This window comes from Manis pentadactyla, chromosome 4 (assembly GCF_030020395.1).
Source record: "Manis pentadactyla isolate mManPen7 chromosome 4, mManPen7.hap1, whole genome shotgun sequence".
NCBI lineage: Eukaryota > Metazoa > Chordata > Mammalia > Pholidota > Manidae > Manis > Manis pentadactyla.
In genome coordinates, this window is record NC_080022.1 from 13,119,796 (window position 1) to 13,138,728 (window position 18,933).

The following is an 18,933-nucleotide window of genomic DNA, read 5'->3' on the forward strand; positions in this document are numbered from 1 at the left end:
CTTTGGCAGCAGACAGCAGGGTGGGCTGGACAGGTGCAGAGCCCACGGTCAGAGAGAAGACTGATTTGAGCCCCACCTGTATACCACGCACAAGTGGCAGGACCTTGAGCAAGATACCTCGCTTCCTGGCAGCCTCAGTGTCCTCAACTATAAAATGGGGATGACACCAACTGCACAGATTGTGTGAATCAGAAGTGCCCAGTCTCAGGCTGTGGTGGTAGCAACCATGACAGCTATTTGTTGAGGTCATGCAACAGAAGGCTTGATGGGCTGCCCTGGAGTGGGTGAGCTGGCTTGAGGGGCTTGGCAAGCGGTATTCACCATGGAGGGTCCACGAGGGTCCCGGTGTGACCTCCCCTCTGCAGTCTCAGATTCCTGACTGAGGTGGCACCCTCAGCCCAGTAACTATTTGTGCCAGCCTAACTCTAGCCAGGGCAGAACAGGGGCCTGATGGGAGGCAGAGCCCAGGGGAAGAGTCAATATTTTACCACCTGGTAAGGCCTGGCACTGCCACAGATGAGTGGTGCAGGATGGGGGACCCTTGTAGTACTAGCATTAACTTCAAGTAATGAGTCCTGGGGGACGGCAGCCAGGCTGATGGTACTGGGACAGTGGCTATTCACCAACCAGAATGGAAATAGTTCAGCATTTTAACAACTGCTGTGGATGTGGCAGAGCACATCAGCTGGGGTGCAGCCAGGGAGTCTGAGCATAATAAAGCGCATCATATGTCAGGGAGAGCTTATCCAGGAAAGGCCCCTGAGTCAGTGTAAAGAACTGCCACCGCACCACCAGATACTTTCTGAGCACTGTTTAGATGAGCAAGAATTTATCCTTTACCTTCTCTTCCACCCCTTTGACCAACTCAGGTGCCCTGTGTTCTAGCCCCAGCTAGACAGACTCTTTCTCTCTCTAAGCCTTAGTCTCCTCATCAGTCAAATGAGTATCCATTTATCGCTGACCTTTCTGGACATAAGAGGTCTACACTTTCCCTCAAATGTATGTGTATGCATACATGTGCATTTGTTTGCATGTGTGTGCATATGTGTTCGTGGGGTATATGCACATGTGTGAGCATTTGTATGCATGTGTGTGTGCATGTGTTCAAGTGGGCGTGCGCTTTATGCATTTGTGTGTATGTATGTGCACACGTGAACATGTGTGTGCATTTACATGTATGCATACACGCAAGCATGTATCTGCATGTGTATAGAAAAAGCCATATTCCTCCATGTCTCCCTCTCTGACATCTCCACCCCATCTCTGCACACACATCACCTCCCAAGGTGCCTATACACACCTCCTCCCAGCCTCAGACCCTCCACTCGGCCTTAACCTGCCACACCCACCTGATATCAGTCCCCACTTTGGAAAACGCAGACCCTTGCACTGAGCAGCACAGGGAAGGTGCCCGCATGATGGAATTCAAAGCTAATCACTGGAAGATGGGCCTGTTTGTTTGCATGTCACGCATTTGTCTCTGACTATTTTATCCACCCCGAGCCGACCGAAGAGTTCTCAATTTATCCCACCGGCACAGAGAGACCAGATTGGCGGCGAGCACACACATTCACAGAAGCCAGATATAGACTTTCAATTATCTTTTAATTTCACTCCTGCCTTCATTTGTTCATTTCACTTTTTCCAAACAGACTGAAAGAAAAAAAAGCTGTCATTTATGGAGTTTGAAGCCAGCTAGTGGGAGCATCATATTCACTCCCGGCTGGAATGAGATATTCATGTCAAGAGCCAAAACCTCAGTCCCTGCAGGGCCGCTCTCAGAGGCGAAGGCCCTGGCCTCCTGCCTTCTGGTCGTCTAACTCTCTGTAATAACTATATCCTCTTATTCTCTGTATTCTTTATGCTCCAGCATCTGGGGCCCTGCTGAGTGGACCCAGGTTTAGCTGGTTCCTAGAGATGCCAAGCGACCCACCCAATAGAGCCCACCTGTCCTGCGGAAATGACCCAGCCCCAGGCCACACCCCCTCTAGCCTACGCTGTCAGGCTCTCATAAAGCTCTTATGCACCAGGACCGACATGCCTCCACCTCCATCACTCCAGGACCAGGTGTAAGGCACATAAAGACAGCCCTGGGCCCCCTGAAATTCAAGGTCGCCAACCTTCACCCTGTGTACCGCACCTTGCCCACTCCTTCCCATGAAAAGCACAATAAAGACTCTTGCTCTGTCCAGCTTTGCTCTCTCTGCTGCCTGACTGGTCCTGGTGCTTCTCACGTGGCCCTGCAAAGGGTGGGGAGAGCCTCTTGGGAACAGTGGGTGACAAACCCTCTTGCCAATGGCGGTCATCTCCTGACTAGAGTTGATAAAGCCTACCTTTTCAAACAACCTCAGGCGGCTGTGTTCACTGGGAATGGGAAGGGTGGGTGGACAGCAAAGCCTCGTTTAATGAAGGCCTCCTCTGTGTTCAGCTGTCCACGGGGGGCTGCATACTGCCTTCAGATGAGGGAAGGTCACAGGAAGTGCCAGGCCAGGATTCAGATCAGTGTCACCCACCCCACGCCCCACACACTGCCTGCAGCCAGAGCCGAGGTCATTCCGGAGGTCTTCATGCACGGCCATGGCTCTCCTGGGCCTTTTGTCCTCATGCCTGCTATTTCCCTCCTCTTGGCCTCCCCCGTTGCTGCCACATCAAATGCCCTTCACTCCCAGCCTGCTGCAGGGCCTCTGTGTCACTCTCCGATCCAAACCCTCAGCAGCAAGCACTGCCACACTCCACCATCTCCTTGCTCAGCACCTTCTTCCCCCTGAGCTGGCCATCTGCCACCTATTTCTTTAATCTATGTGATCACACCCCAGCACAGGGCCTGGTGCATGATAAGCACCCAGTAAATACTTGCTCAATCAATCAATCAATCAGTCTATGCCCCCTCCTTCCTCTATCAATACTCAATGCTGAACACCTCTTTCTGGAATCCTCTCCTTGCCTCTATTTTGAGGCTCCTTGCTCCAGCCTCCCTGGCCATCCAACAACCTGGTTGTACTTTGTTAATAAGCACCTGGTGACAAACCATCTAATTAATTTTCCCTTTGTGATATACTGTGGCTTGATCATATCTCAGGTCTATGTGCCACCTTCCAATTCAGGACCTAAGACCCCTGGGGCAGGCTGTGTCTTCTGCCCCCAGTGGACCTCCCGCCTCCCTCTGTTGCCCCGGGGCCTGGTTTGGCCACATCCAGTGCCCAGAAGCATGGCTCCAAATGGAAAGAGCGGTGGTCCAACTCAGAGGCTTTAGGCTGGAGCCTTAGGGACAGTGCTCTGGGCACAGCAGGCCAAAGGAGCTGGGACATTGCTCTCCTGGTGGCATCTGAGAGGACAATGCCAGGTCACAGCACACCAGAGGGCATGCCACAAGTCTCCCCCTCTCCAAGGGTGTAGGAATCCCAGAGCTGCCCATATTGCTGAAATGGTAGCTTGGCCACTAGGGGGCCCCACAACAGCCCCCAAGCCCTGGTTTCACCACTGGACACATTTCTATTGCCCTTTGTGCCTTTTCTTCTTCTAGAGGAAGATGGGTGGACCATGCACCTAGAGAGGTTTGGATATAAATCAAGACTCTGCCACTCACAATCCATATGACATTGATTGGCACATGCCGCTGAGCCTCAGTTTCCTCACCTGTAAAACAAAAGTGATGTCAATACCCATGTCTCCAAATCACTGGGGAGATGAAATGATTTTTACTTATGCTAAGCATTCCCCTTTCCCAGGGGTGAAGAGGAATTCTCAGCAGACAAGTAGGAAAACTGGCTTACTTCTTATTCCTAGACCCACTGAAAGCTCCTGAGGGATTGTTTCAGTGGGATTTCCCGGGAGCCACCCCCAACCTACTGAATCAGAAAGTCTAGGAGACAGGGCTTGGGAACCTGCATTTCTAACCTCTCCCCAGGGACTTCAGTGCTTGTTAAATTCAGAATCACTATTTTGACCGTGATGGAAAGAAAGGGACAACCAGTGGGTCAGGCTGAAGAGGCCGCCCTCCCGGGAAAGTCACACCTGTCGGACAAACGCAGGTCTGTCAAACTCTGGACTCGGGAAACAGGGATAGAGGCCCCCGCTTATAAGCAAATTGACGTAACCTTGGAGCTGCCATAAAATGGGGATGACAATCGTATCTCTCTCCAATGGTGACCATGAGAGGGGACCCGTCCTGAGGGTCATCCCCCATGTTGGCCCTGGTCCCAACTGTGCCCCAAAGAAACTAAAGATGGTCCTGGCAGGATGGAGGGCCCAGGGGAGAAGGCACAGGAGGCGCAGCCTTCGACCTGACTCTAAACGGCCAGAAAAGAAAAGGGGAGTTGGCCTGAGCCCCAGCATTCGAGGTAAGCCAGAGCCAGGCATTCGAGGCAGCGGCCAGGAGATGAACTGGGAACAGTAAACTGAGGCTGGAGTGTGGAGGGCTGTGGACACCTGCGCAAAGAGCCAGGGTTTTATCCCTCAAGTTAAGGCTTCAGGGCCAAAGTCTTCCCAGGCATGTGTTTCCTGTGGTCCACGGAGTGCCTTTTATTCTCATTTTTTAATTAGATATCAATATTTTCTATCGAGAGTGATCACATCACTATGTCCTAGACTCTGAGCATCTCCAAAACAGTGGGATGAGATGCCATCAGCTGGTGGGCCCTGGCTTGTTGACTTACCTGCTTGGCCCCCATAGGCAGCAGGAGTTTAAGATCGCTGCCCTGGCCTTTGGGGGCCGGGAAAGGACCTCGGTCAGGGGAGGGGCTCCAGAATGTCCAGCTGACAACAGTTAATGTGGGTGGTAATGACGCTGAGCAGGAGGAGGAGGAAGAGGAAGAAAAATGGCCGTTTACTGAGCTCATATGAGGTGGACTCCTGCCCTGTAAGTTTTACACACATTAACCCATTTTATTCTCACCACATATGTTTGACCTTCCATTTTCCAGATGAAGAAACTGAGGCACAGAAAGATTAAAGTCACTTGCCTAGGGTCACGCAGCCGGTGAGCGGCAGAGCCAAGTACCTGGATCTGGAACCAGAGCGCTGGTGAGAGGGGGAGGGCGCCTCTCCCTCGGCCAGCCTCTCACCGTTCGGGGCTGTGTGGTTTTGAGAACAAAACTGTGTCCCACGTGTTTCCCCCATCTGGGTGCTAATGCCCCGTTTTCCCTTCTCAGGAGGGCGGGTTCTCTCAGTCTGTTCATCAGGAAGGGAAGGGGGGCAGAGGCACCGAAAAGCCGGGTCGGGAGGTTGGCTGTACCCCGCAGCTCAGCCTCCCCTGCTGCTACCTGCAGACCCCACCACGGGGACCAGCAGACCCCACCAGGAAGAAAACAGACCCGGGAGGGTCTCACGCCACACCTGCCAGTGGCTCCACCTGTTCCGCAATTCACCACACCCAACCCTCCCAGCCCGGAGGATTTGCAAAAGAGAAAATAAAATGCACAAGTAATGACCAACCCCGTGTGTGTCCTGGCATCGGGTGACTCTTTGGTCTGGAACTTCCTCCCTCTTTGTGTACCCACTGGACAACCCAGACGTCCTCCAGCTGCTACTGGCTCAGGTGGCTGATCACAAGCTCAGCGCCCGGGCAGACCCCACCTCCACCCCCGCCCCCAGGCGAAAGCACTGAGGGATCCGAGGAAGCCAGCCACAGAGCTCTGCCAGCCCTGAGCCCCTGAGGCCACCCTGTGCCAGCTCAAAGTCACCTTTTCTTCAACTCTTCTGCTAGCAGGCCAGAGCCAGCCCAGAACCCCCTCCCACTCAGCTCGGCAGGAACCAGGAACCGGCCCTTATTGGGCAATCATTGGTCGGATTCTTGACATTCCTCAGCCCCAGGTTGGCTCCGGAAGCATGCTCCCCGGAGGAGGAGCGGAGACCCAGGCCTGGCATTTGGACATGCAGCTGACAGGCAAGGTGGTGCTGTCCGCCGCTGCCCTGCTCCTGGTGACCGCAGCCTACAGGCTGTACAAGTCCAGGCCTGCCTGGGGCCCCCTGCCTGGGGCTGAGGAGAAGGGAGAGGGCTCCTCTGGGCAGCCTGCCTCCCAGGGGGCTGCTCTCTGGGTGTCACCCTGGGGCCTGAGGCGTCGGAAGGGAAGCAAGGCGGCTGGAGCACTGCTGGGCCATGGCCAGGAGCACCCAGGCAGCTCCTGGGTCCTGGCAACAGGGGCCTCTGCCAGGGACTCTGAAGCCCAAGTGACTCAGAAGCCTGAGAAGAAAGGCACTGGTGACGAGTGGGGTGGGCAGTGCCCGGACTCTGACCTGGCGCCTCCGTGTTGCAGTGGCCAGGAAGCCGGAACAGCTGCTGGCGGTAAGCCTGAGCAGCCCCACCACCCCCATTTGGGCAGTGAACCCGAAAGCTCCCCAGCCAACCTCACTGTGGCAGACGGCAGCCGTGTGGGTGGTGAGCCTACTCCATGGCGGGACAACAGACCCCCGGAACAGCCTGGCACTGGGGAGCAGGAATCCCCTCGCCAGTGCCAGATGGCCCACATGGAAGGCAAGAGTGACCTGAACAAGGGCTGGGTTTTTGCCCACATGACAGGGGTCTACAGGGAGGAGGCTGGGGCCCTCCAGGCTGCCTCAGACATGGGCCTGGCCCTGTGTCGGCAGCAGGGAGCCACCAATGCCTCCTACACCTTCTCGTCGGTGGCCCAGGTTCGTGTGCAGGAGAATTTCATACGGGAGAAGGTAGAGGGGATCAGGCCTAGGCTGAAGGGCAAGGTGTATGATTACTATGTTGAATCCATTTCTCGGGCCATTTCCAAGGGCAGGTGGGCCCCCAGAGCAGCAGCCCTGGCTGAGGGACCACCTCCTGCGTCACTGCCAGGGCCCCTGGGAACAGTGGCAGCCTTGGGAAGCCATGCTGATGGTAGAGAAGATGGGGCCCAAACAGTCACCACCTCCCAGCCTGCACTGTCCTCCCCACAAGGCTTGAGCAGGAAGGGGAGCCTCCTCCAGATTGTGGAGAACCCAGAGCTGCAGCTGCAGCTTGATGGCTTGGGGGCCCCGGCTCCATCCTGTCCAGACCAGGGTGCCATGCCCAGCGGCCCCACCTCCAGGGGTTCTCTCGGGTCAGGCACAGATGGAAGTAGTGGTGAGCCCCACGTGCAGCTCGTGGCCGGGACCAATTTCTTCCACCTCCCCCTTACCTCCAGTTCAGCCCCAGATGTCCACTTGGACCTGGGCAACTGCTATGAGGTACTGACCTTGGCCAAGAGGCAGAACCTGGAGGCCTTGAAGGAGGCAGCCTACAAGGTGATGAGTGACAACTACCTCCAGGTACTGCGCAGCCCAGACATCTACGGGTGCCTGAGCGGGACAGAGCGGGACCTGATCCTCCAGAGACGGCTCCGGGGCCGTAAGCACCTGGTGGTGGCCGACGTGTGCCCCCAGGAAGCCTCTGGCCGCCTCTGTTGTTATGATGATGAGCAGGACATCTGGCGCCCGCTGGCCTCTCTGCCCCCCGAGGCCGTGTCCCGTGGCTGTACTGTCTGCAGTCTCTTCAATTATCTCTTTGTGGTGTCTGGTTGCCAGCGGTCCCAGGGCCAGCCTTCCAACCGTGTCTTCTGCTACAATCCACTGACCAGGATCTGGAGTGAAGTGTGCCCTCTGAATCAGGCCCGGCCGCACTGCCAACTAGTGGCCCTGGATGGGCACCTGTACGCCATTGGGGGTGAGTGTCTGAACACAGTGGAATGCTATGACCCTCGCCTGGACCGCTGGACCTTTGCCCCACCGCTCCCCAATGACACCTTTGCCCTGGCACACACGGCCACAGCGTGTGCCGGTGAGATCTTCGTCACGGGTGGCACACTGCGTTACCTGCTGCTCCGCTTCTCAGCCCAGGAGCAGTGCTGGCGGGCCGGCCCCACAGGAGGTGGCAAGGACCGCACAGTGGAGATGGTGGCAGTCAATGGCTTTGTCTACCGTTTTGATCTGAACCGCAGCCTGGGCATCAGCGTGTACCGCTGCAGTGCCAGCACCCGCCTGTGGTATGAGTGTGCCACGTACCGGACACCTTACCCAGACGCCTTTCAGTGCGCCGTGGTGGACAATCTCATCTACTGTGTGGGGCGCCAGCGCACACTCTGCTTCCTGGCTGACAGTGTCTCTCCCAGGTTTGTGCCCAAGGAGCTGCAGAGCTTCCCCTCCCCACAGGGCACCCTCCTGCCCACCGTCCTGACCTTGCCCATTCCTGACGTGCCTCAGACCAGGGTCTAGATGCCCCTGCCAGGCTCCTCTTGTGAAACTGGCAGGCAATAGCATGCCCTACCCACCACTCTGGGGCCATGTCTGGGAAATCGGGTGGCCCAGAAATTCAGCCAGCACTGGGGGAATTCCAGTCCTACCTCTTCCACTGGCCAGGGCCCTGGGGTGTGTCTTTGCTGTGAGATGCAGAGGCCCAGTGTGAAAACACAAGTAGGGACAGGTGTTCCAAGGCCAGGGCAGCCATGTGTGCACCTGCTTCAAATCTGAACTCTTGTGGGGAGGTATGCCAGGACCCCAGCAAAGATCAGGGGCATGGCCTCATCACAACCATGGTTCCGAATGCTACTTGACCCCCCAATAACCCTTCAAGCTGACTCCACTGCAGATGGGCCAGCTCTCTATAAGCCACCAGGCCCCCTTTCTAAACAGTGTCCCTTGAGCCCCTACCTCCAAGTTTCCCAGAAGCATCTGGGACAGAAAGGTAGGGAAAAAATAGAAGGATGAGGTTCTGGCAGGACCAGGAAGGGGCCCAGAGGAGCTCCAGGGTGCCCAGCCAGAAGGCGAGATGGTTAGAGAAGTAGAACAGCTAAAGTTGGAGGTGCCCGTGGGGACCTTTGTCTGCAGAGTAAATTTACCATTGCCTGTTTCCCTTTTTCTCATTACCTATAATTCTAGGATACTGGAAGGAGAAACCTCCATTTTTAGCAGCCATTTGAAAAGGCACATCTTCTAGTGGTCTACTAATCCAATCGATTTGATAAAGAAGAGGGAGGGGGAGATATGATCCGAGTGCACCACCCTCCTGGGCCCCTGTCCAGGCCCTCTGCAGTTGACCGCTGCATTCTCCCGGGGCTCAGGACCCTCCACCATGCAGCTCTCCCAGCAACCCTGTCTTCACATCTGGGAGCTGCGGGCAGCCGCTACCAGTCAACTCTACCAGGCTGGTGAGAGGTGATGGCATAATTTGCCCTCCTCATGCCATGTGGTCACCTGGTCTGCCTCATCAGACAGGAGAGGACCAGGGAGGGGCAGGACCCTGAAGGAGCTGAGAAACTAGAAGGTTCTAGTGGTGCATCAAGAGACTGGGATCTTTCACATCAGGTTTAGTAAATTCCCAAAGGGAGGAGACACACCAACCTCAAGAAGTTACTCATTCTTCCTGGAGGGAAGGGAGGGAGGCAGGTCCAATCTGCCAGCATAGCCTTGTTCCATGCTGAGGGAGATACATATACAGATAGAAAAGCAGTGACGCCCTTGGAGGAGACGGGGGCACACCAGGGCAGAGCCTGACAAGTGGGGAGAGAAGGAAGGAAGCTTCGGGCTTCAGCACCCCTACCTTGAAAATGGGATTGGACGATTCATGCCCTTCTCTGCCTTGGGGACGAATGAGATCCCCTAGAGAAAGTTCTTCCCTAGCTCTGGGCGGTCTTAGCAGGAGCCTGTGTTCTCTGCAGCTGCCGGGGCTGAGCTGGGGGTCTTTTTTGGAAGATGCAGGGTTGGACCAAAGAATGAGAAGCATGTTGGCATGGAGATGAGCAGACACCACTTGAGGCCCCCATCCCTATTCTAGGTCCCAGGAAAGTGAGGTCGCTTAGTTCATCCTACATTGGAAACTGGGGGCGGGGAGTTAGCCGGGACTGTGGCTGGTGTGGGAGGAGAGTCACCTACACCCCAAAACTATGCTCAAGCTCAGAGTCAACACTCAGGCATGAACCTCCAAGGGACCCATGGTGGGGTGCAGTGTGCCTCAGTGGCATGACTGACAGTGGCATTAGCATTGTGATGCCAGGCTGTGGTTTGCTGGGGAGACAAACTCCACCTGGGAGCGGGGGGGCGGGGGGCAGGTGGAACCAGACCCAGTCCCCAAGGGCAGGCCTCCAGTGAGGACGAGACCACAGCTGAGCTGGGTAAATTGTGGGGGAAGGCTCCAAGCCAAGGGTGATGTGGGGTCACTCTGGAAAACCTTTCAGAAACCCATTGCATGTACAGGATAGGGACTGGGGAAATGAATCCAGGGATAAGGCAGCAGCGTTGGTGCCAGACCCACTGATGGCTGGTGTGGTCTTCGTGATGAGAGGGAGAGCTGAGATTTGGGCCTGGGCTGGGCTGGGCAGTACACAGCACATCTGATCACCCTCCCTTTGGTCCCCTGCAGACATCACTAACTGATCGGCATGTCTTTCCCTATTGAGTCCTAATGACCTCAGAACTGGTTTCAACACAAGGCTCCAGGCAGTCATTACTGATGGATTAGAGCTGTGTTTCTCATGGCTGACCTGGGTCTCCGAACTGGGTTTGAGGATGGGAGTGGTCGGGCCCATCATGGGATGGTCATGGGAGAACAAGGTAGTGCAGGGGGCCTGCAAAGACCATCTGGGGCCATGAGGTCAGTATTCATTTACAGAACATTTAGGCCGGGCACTGTTCCCGGTGCTGGGGGTGCAGAAGTTCCCCACCCTAACAGAGCTTGCACTCCAAAGGAAGAACAGGCAATTTAAAAAAGCAAATAAATAGAATTCAGGTTGCATAAGTGCTATAGAGACAGATAAGGCAAGGAAGTTGGATAATGGGATCAGGCCTGCCTGGTAAGAGGATACTGGGCAAAAACCTGAATAGAAATCTTGGGGACGCCTAGACCAGGACTGGCTCAGGCCACAGAAGGCTGGCCCTGCTGCCAGGAGGGCTTTATCACACTGGCAAGGGAGGGCAGGACTGCCTCCAGGGAGCTCCATCTCAGTGCATAAAGAGGGTGGGAGGCCAGCTCTTCTGTTCTAGCCTTTCATGCAAGGGAGAGAATTCCATTCTGCCAACATTTATAAAAGAGGCTCCCTGCACAGAGATAAGCTCCATTCCCAAGAGAGAAGTGGAGTTCCTACATTTAGGGGCAAGAGTTAAAATCGCACTGAGGTGCCAGACCTGCATGTATGGCTGGGTGCCAGCCTGCCCATGTTACTCCACGGGGTCAGAGTCTAGGATTCCCACCTTATTATTTGACCTTGTTAAAGAGCCTGGTCTGTCCTCTACCCTCAGAGTGGCCTGTGTGTCACACTAGGCTTCTCCCCGGATCATCTGTCCTGCTTTCCCACTAAGAATTCTTTCTTCTCTAGAAAAAAAAAAAAAAAAAAACTTAACTTTGGGTTGCTTTCCATGTTAGGCCAACTATGTTGTTATATTTAAAAAAATTGGAGAATAAAGAAAAGGATAAAAAAAATCTCCCCAATTTCACCGCCCAACTGGAATGCGTGTTCCTCCAGTCTGTTTCTTCTGTGCATAATTTTTGTTTGGCTTGATTTTTGCCTAGGTGTGATTATGCTGAATATACAATTGCTTCCTTTTTCCACTTCACTTTTTAGAATAAGCATCTTCCGGTGTTATTACAAACCCTCGGTAAACATCATTTCAGTGGTTGCACAATATTCCATCAAATGGCTGTACCACCATTTAAACGTTCCCCCCTCATGTCAGGATTATAGATACTTTTTTCTGTTGGTTTCTTTTTCTATCATAAATAAAACACCCTTTGTTTCCTTGTTCTTCTCTGTCTGGGGCCTCCAACATTTGCAAGAGAAGCCCAGTCTAGGTTCTTTCTAGCAGAGCAGGGTTGCTGAACAACCATAGAAGCCACAGCATTTGTCTAAGGCTCAGCCTGGGCCCTGCTCAGACTGTAGGGCACAGGGCTGCCCTTGGAAATGCCCAGCCAGGCAGGCAAGCTACCTGGAGGGACCACCATGGGTGCTTTGCCCTGTGGCATTCCTGGATCCAGACGGGAGATGTGGCAAAGTCCGAAGACCCTTTCCGTATCCTTAAAAGCACCCCTGAACCAGCCCTGCTCACTCCCAGCATGGTGCTTTTCCATTCTCCTCTCACCAGGCACTGGAGCCAAGGACTTGGCATCCGCCGTCTCCTGGGCTGCCCCCACCCCTTCTCCACCCACGCCAATCAATTAAACTCTACCCTTAAACTTGGAACTCAAAGAAAATACTCTTAAACTCTCCAGTCCTCAACATCTGCATCTTTAAAATGGGTTTGTCACTGCCAGCCTCAATCACATCCTGCTGATGTTTATGCACCCCTGTGCTCTACCATCCGAGCGTAAGAACTAACGGGAACCATGTATAAAGCTCCTGGCCCCAGGGGCTGCTCCAAAGTCATCCCTCAAAGTCTGTCTCAGAAGAACCGTGATCTCCCGCAGGGAGGGTGCCCCAAGCCTGCTCAGAGGAGGGTCTTCTGGCACCCCCACTCCCCTTTCTCAGTGTCCCCGGAGGAAGAAGGTTGTCTGCAGGGGCCCCATCTGGTTTGACAAGATCTGGGCGGGGAAGGGTTCTCAAGTTATTCATACTTCAGACCATCAGCGTCCAGATTTGGAGACTGAGCCTCTGTTCTCCTTTTCCAGGGTAGGTGCCTTCCTGATTTGAGTTTCCCCAGTCTCAAAGCATTAAGTGTTTTTTCCAGGCAGTCCCACTGAGGGGACTTCAGAGGCTGCTCGGTGCTCCTGGAAGCTTTGAGAAGGTGCGAGGTGAAGGGACCTCCTTTCTTCTACAGGTGGGGGATAAGAGCCACCCAGAGCCACTGGGAGCAGTGTGCACTGTCTGGCTTGCAGATATTTATTGCTGTGACAGGCGCCCAGCACTCCCCACCTTTGTCATCCGTACCTGGAATCGTCTTGTGGCCCCAGGGACGCCCTGGAATCCCCTGCAGCTGTGGCTCCAGCCAGGAGGAGCCCCCTAGGCAGACACCGCAGAGGTAAAGGCAAGAAACTCAAAGGGAGGCGGTGCCGTCAGGGAACCGGAGATGAGGAGAGAGGCAGCCGGGGGCAGGAAGAAAGGACAGCCTGGAGGGAAGGCTCCACAAACAGCTCTGAGCCTTGGGGCTTGTGAAAAGTGGGATGTGGGTCAAAATAAAACAAAAATGAAAAAGCAATCAAGTCTGGGTGGCCGGCTGGTGTGCAGGGAGGAGGTGGAGCCACGGATCTTATAACAATAATAAGAACAATGGCGTCCTGGCCCCAGGGGCTGTGTGAAGACTTTACTGTCATTCCCTCTTGGAATTCCTAGCAAGACATCGCTGTCTGAAAGTGACTAGCCTCATGCTATAGGAGAAGCCAAGTCCAAACATTTCATAAAAATTAAAAATTGCAATTTAAGAACTATTGCATCTACCTTTTTATTATAAAAAACCTGGAAGAGAGAAATGTAATCATTGCCAATACATTTTCTGAGCAGTCGCAATGTTAATAGGTGCTGAAGGTACATGATCTCATTTCATCCTCCAAACACCTGGTAGGTGGCAGAGCTGGGCACATTGCTCCCCATCAATCTCTCCACCCCTTGAACCCGGCTGTGGGACTTGCATTAGACAGGGTGGGGACTGGGTTTACTCTCTTGTGACGCTTAGGAACCCCCCGAGACTGTGCCCACTGGTACAAGCCCCGGCTAGCCTGCCAGGTGATATGTGACCCAGGTACAGTTCCCTTAGACGGTGGCCAGCCAAGCAGTGAGCCACTGGCCAGCAGCTGACCACAGACACACAGCCAAGGCCAGCAGGCCGTCTGACGGAACCCAGCCCAAAGGGCCAGTCCACTAACTCGTGAGCGAAACAGGGTGTGATCTTAAACCACTAAACTTTGGGGTGATTTGAGCTCAGTAATAGGTAAGTGATACAACAGTCCTTTGATGTATGCATTATCACCATTTCATAGTCAGAAACTATAAATAATTCCTATAAAGGAAACTGGAATCCAAGAAAGTGAAGTAACTTCCCCAGGATCGCACAGCTACAAGGTAGAGAAGTTGGAGTGCCCCGCCCTGGTCTGCCTGACTCCAAATCCTGCATCCAGGGCATTGGGGTCCCTCCCGGCGGCCTGGCCATGAGCCTGGTGTCCAGCCACCTGCCATTCCCAGAAGGACTAGGTCTTTGCCAGGCCCCAGGCCCCAAGGTCTGTGGGGGGACTGCTCCGAGCCAGCTCTGAGGAGGATCTGCTTAGAATGATCAGATCAGCTCCTTGAAAAATAACCACTAACACCTACTGAGGACCAGGCTTCGTTGTAGACACACTTGACTCGAAATAGTTCACTGAATTTTAAAAACGACTCTCTGTGTTAGATACTTTACTGCTTTGTGGGTGAGGAAATTGAGGCACAGAGATTTTAAGTAACCTGCCCATGTTTGCTTAGCCAATGCGCGATGGAGCCCATGAAACTCCAGGGCCACTCCAGGGTCAAGAGATGAAACAGGTCTGAGAACAGAGGCTTCCTGCCCTCCCCACCCGCCCTGGAACAGTGGAGTCAGAGGCCTCGGCTGCCGTGCTCACTGGGTCCGGCTCACACTGCGTCCCCAGGGTCAGGGTCTAGGACGGGAGCTCAGTAACACTTCACTGAAGAAAGAATCAGCGTGGCGAGTGCCGCTGGGTGAGCCCACCCGGCTTCGAGCTGCTCAGAACCCCTCTTAATCTTTAGGTGCCTACACCCCTGCTGCTGATTTGGTGGACTCCCCAGAGCCTCATGGCGTGGGCTGGGTCCTGGGGGTGAGGGTTGGAAATCCAAAATGCCCAGGCCGCTCACCAAAAGCCATGACCCTTCTCACCACATACCCAGCACTTGCATTCAAGCAGAAGTTTATACAGAGATTTCAGGTCTATCATTGCCCCATTTCACACATGAGGTAAGTAAGGTTCAGAGGGATCTCTCATCTGTGATGTCAACAGCCATCCTTCATGGCCTTCAAAGTGTGGCCACAGCTTCCCGCCACACATATTCTGCACCCCACCATCAGGGAACCCCGCACTGCACACACAGCACCCCCATGCCTCACACTGCAGCCTCCACAGCAGGCCTGCTGGCCCCCGTGAGCTCCCCTTGGGCAGTGAGGACGTCTTGTCTGCCTCAGTCCTCAGTGCCAGCACAGAGCAGCCACCCAGCACAGAGGAAGCCACAGCTGAGCTGCGACCTTGTTGGAAATGCGCCGTCGGGTACCACAACTGGGTGTTGGGTGCTGCCCAGCTGGGTTGCTTTCCTGTCCCCAAGAGGGACTGTTTCATGCCTTCTGCCCTTTCCTCAAACTCCCCCCAGGTTGGCATAGAATATCTGGGTGCAGAGAACCCTTCTGTTCTTAACAGTGCTGAGCACAACTGCTCGGCACGCTGTCCAAGAGCCCTTGGGGCCACTCCCTTGAGGGACAGGCTGGCACTGCCTAGGGAGGTAATGCCCCCGGGAGGAGCCCAACCAGCAGGAGTTGGTATATAAATACCCCGCTCCCCCAGTCCTCAGTGGGTAACTCAGCCTCATGCTCTGCCTGCCTCCCTTGATAATGTTGCTTTAACAAAAAGACTCCAATCCTCCCTGCTGATCCTCCCACCTGCTCCTCCTTCCTTCAAGAGACTGCGGAAGAGGCAGGCCCTCCTTCCCCCTGAACACATCCCCTCTTACCTTCTTTAGGACGTCATACCCTGGGCAGCCCTGCTCTGGCATCAGCCACCTCCCCTTACCTCCTGGATGGGTCCAAGCAGCATTCAAATGGGCTCCAACACCTCGCATCTTGAAAGAAGAGCCACTTCTCTGTGATTTCCCTGATAGTGTAATACATAAAAACTGTGAATACACTTTAGAAGGTTAAAAACACTAAGCAAATATAATGTATCTTTATTTGTAATGAGTGGCAGAGTGATGCGGTCCCTTTGTGTTCTTGAAAACAGTTTATCCTCTAAAGATTTCTGATTGTTTCTCCTGCAAGCATGTTTACACTATCACACTCAGCAGTCTTGACTTTGTAGAAAATATGAGGGTTAGCTTTAACCTGGCCTCAATTTGAATCATAATAAATTCTGAGTGAAATCTTTAGAAAACAAATGACTCCTGTTACACAATGTCTCCAGTCTGTTCTAAAGAAGCCAAAAACCTTAGGTTGTACTTAGATTTACATTTAAACCTATACCTGGTATATTTCAGCCACTTGTTTTCACATCCCAAGCCTGGTTTTTCTCCCCCACGGGATGAGGGTCAGGGATGTGGGTCAACTGGGGCAATAGTGACCTCAAGAAAACCCAAACATATAATGTCTTTGCACAAGTTGTCTTGACTTTTTTAAGCATACTTTTTATTGTGGTAAAATACATATGACACACAATTTTCCATCATAACTACTTTCAAGTACACAATTCAATGGCATAAAATACATTCACAATGCTGTGTCTATGTTTTATCTGATTACAAAAGACAGACAAACATCGATTGTAGAATGTACAGTTGGAAAATACAGAGAAACCCAAAAAAGACAGTAGAAATCACTCCCACTCAGAAATAATTGGTTATTGTTTTGACTTCTTTATTTCCAGTTTTTTATTTATTACCCATAAGTTTTAAAATAAAAAATAGGATCTTACTCTATACTTGTTGTGTAACTGACCTTTTCTCCTAGCAGAATATTGTGATTACTTTCAAGTAAAATATATCACTGGGTTTATTTTTATTGCAATAGAATATACACAACATAAAATTTACCATTTTAACCATTTTTAAATGTACAGGTCAGAGGCAGTAAATACATTCACATTGTTGCCCAACCATCACCACTAGCCATCTCCCGAACTTGTTCATCAGCCTGAATCTAAACTGTATCCGTTAACCACTACTTTGCACCCCCTCCTCCCCTCCTTTCCCCACCCCTGGTAAGTAAAAGTTGTCTTCAACTTGGAAAACATCCCTTACAAAGATAAGGAAGTTTTCTTCTCCATCAGCACAGATAATTGGGACTGTGCCTTAAGCACAAAGATACACTGGTTTTCATTCATTCTGGGAAGATCTGCAAACGAGGCAGAGCCCTGCTGAGTGGGATGCTTTGGGGCAAAAGAACCCCATAGCTTCTTTCTCAAAGACATAACATTCAGTCCTCATTACCATGGAGAAAGACAAAGGGAAAAATGCTCCCTGTTGTTTATGAACTTCAGCCTCAGACTGAACTAATTACTTGCGGTGCTTTCACAAAAATATAGTTTGGAAAAGGCTAAGGTATAGAACATATTAATGATTTTGTTACACTGCGGGTCCTAATCACATAATTATGAGCACTTAGTCATGTAGAACTGAGTTGCTCTAAGTACAGAGAGAGAACCTCTGCTAAGGTGGGCACGGCCAGGTCAGGGGCTGGATTTAAGAATCGTTGAGCTGCAGGTACACGTGGGGTGAGCCAGAGGAGTATGGAGGGCTGGAAGACCAGGGTGGCAGGTAGAAGAGGGAAGGTTCCCCTTCCAGGAGGTGCGGAGGTCAGGACACAGAGTGACAAGGCCAGCAAGTCAGCACAATTTGACAGACATGAGCTGTGCCCTTCACACATTGGATGCTTATTAAACTACTCCCTGCCAAGGGCTAGGGTTCTGGTTGTGGGCAGGCTGGGCACATTCTCCAGGGCAGCCAGCAGTACACAGGTGCACAGCTACATAAAACAGTGGCAGATTTGCCTAAGCTCAGTGCAGGAAACAAATGTAGGACGATGGAGACTGACAGGAGGGACATGCCTCAAACTTCCCAAGGTGGCTTCTTGGAGGAGGTTGCATTGAAGCTGACATAAAAGATGAGAAGGGCTTGGCCTGGATGGAGAGAGGGAGAGAGAGAGAGAACCAAGAGAGTGGGAGGGAGCACCCACAGGAGGAAGAGCATTTGGGAGGAGGGACACCGCATGGCCGGAAAGGTGGTGGGGGTCACCAGGTCACTCAGGACATTTTTGACGGTAGCTAGAATAAGAAGTTTGGGTTTATTCTCAGCCCGATGCGAAGTCCTCGGAATATTTTGTTTTGTTTTGTTTGTCAATAAATGTTTTATCTGGGGAGAGTTTCATATGTACAGGGAGGTTGCAAGGACAGTCCAGAGAGGTCCCAAATGCCCCACCTCCAGCTTCCCATTAGTATCTTACATTAATATAGTACATTCATTGCTACTAGGGAGCCAACACCGACACGTTATCATTACTTGAAGTCCGTGCTTTATTCAGATTTCCCAACTTTTACCCGGCGTCCTTTTTCTGTTCCAGGATGCTACATTACAGTTAGACGTCACAGTTAGCAGTTCCTCTCTGTGGTGGTAGTTTCCCAGACTTCCCTTGTTTTGATGACCTTGGAAGTTTTGAGGAGCACCGCTCAGGGGTTTTGCAGACGGCCCTTCAGGGTCGTTCCATCTGATGTGTTTCTCGTGGGTCATGGGGCACTCGATCGGGATCGCGGGAGGAAGCCTACAGAGGCACAGAGCCGCTCTTATCACATCATATCCAAGGGTACCTGCTATCAACATGACTTATCAGTGTTGACTTTGACCTTGACCACCTACCTGCCTGAGGTAGCATTTGCCAGGCTTCTCTATTGTAAAATTACTCTCTCTTCCCTCTTCCCATATTCTGCCCTTTAGAAGGAGTCATCAAGGGATCGGAAGGGTTGTATATATTCCAATACTGCGTTGTTTATTTTGCTGCCAAGATCACTCCAGCTTTGGCTACTAGGACCTCTTTCAGTCGCCTGCCGTGTCCCTTTGACACGCCCCCATTGCTTGGTTTCTTCTGCACTTGCTCCATTTCCTTCTTGAGATGCTCCTGGCTTATCTTGTATTACCCTGCCCAGCCCTAGAATCCACCACTTCTCCAAGGAGCCCTACTTCCTTTTACTAGAGAATGGTGTTAGGAACCAAGATCAGGCACTGGGTCTTCAGAGGTTTCCAAGCACAAGGATGGCCATTATCTGATATTGGTTTTATGTGTGTCCCTCCGGCT

General features: G+C 52.7%; 1 protein-coding gene across 1 annotated transcript; it reads left to right on the forward strand.

Moving 5' to 3' along the window:
* The first annotated feature begins 5,590 nt into the window (after nucleotides 1–5,590).
* KLHDC7A (kelch domain containing 7A) lies at nucleotides 5,591–10,009 on the forward strand. Its single transcript, XM_036914444.2, has one exon. The coding sequence runs from the start codon at nucleotides 5,827–5,829 to the stop codon at nucleotides 8,194–8,196; it is 2,370 nt and encodes a 789-aa protein (XP_036770339.2). The 5' UTR covers nucleotides 5,591–5,826; the 3' UTR covers nucleotides 8,197–10,009.
* Nucleotides 10,010–18,933: the final 8,924 nt, after the last annotated feature.

Bases quoted from the DNA above. Each gene is read 5' to 3' on its own strand.
- KLHDC7A (XM_036914444.2), top strand. From the start codon at position 5,827: ATGCTCCCCGGAGGAGGAGCGGAGACCCAGGCCTGGCATTTGGACATG.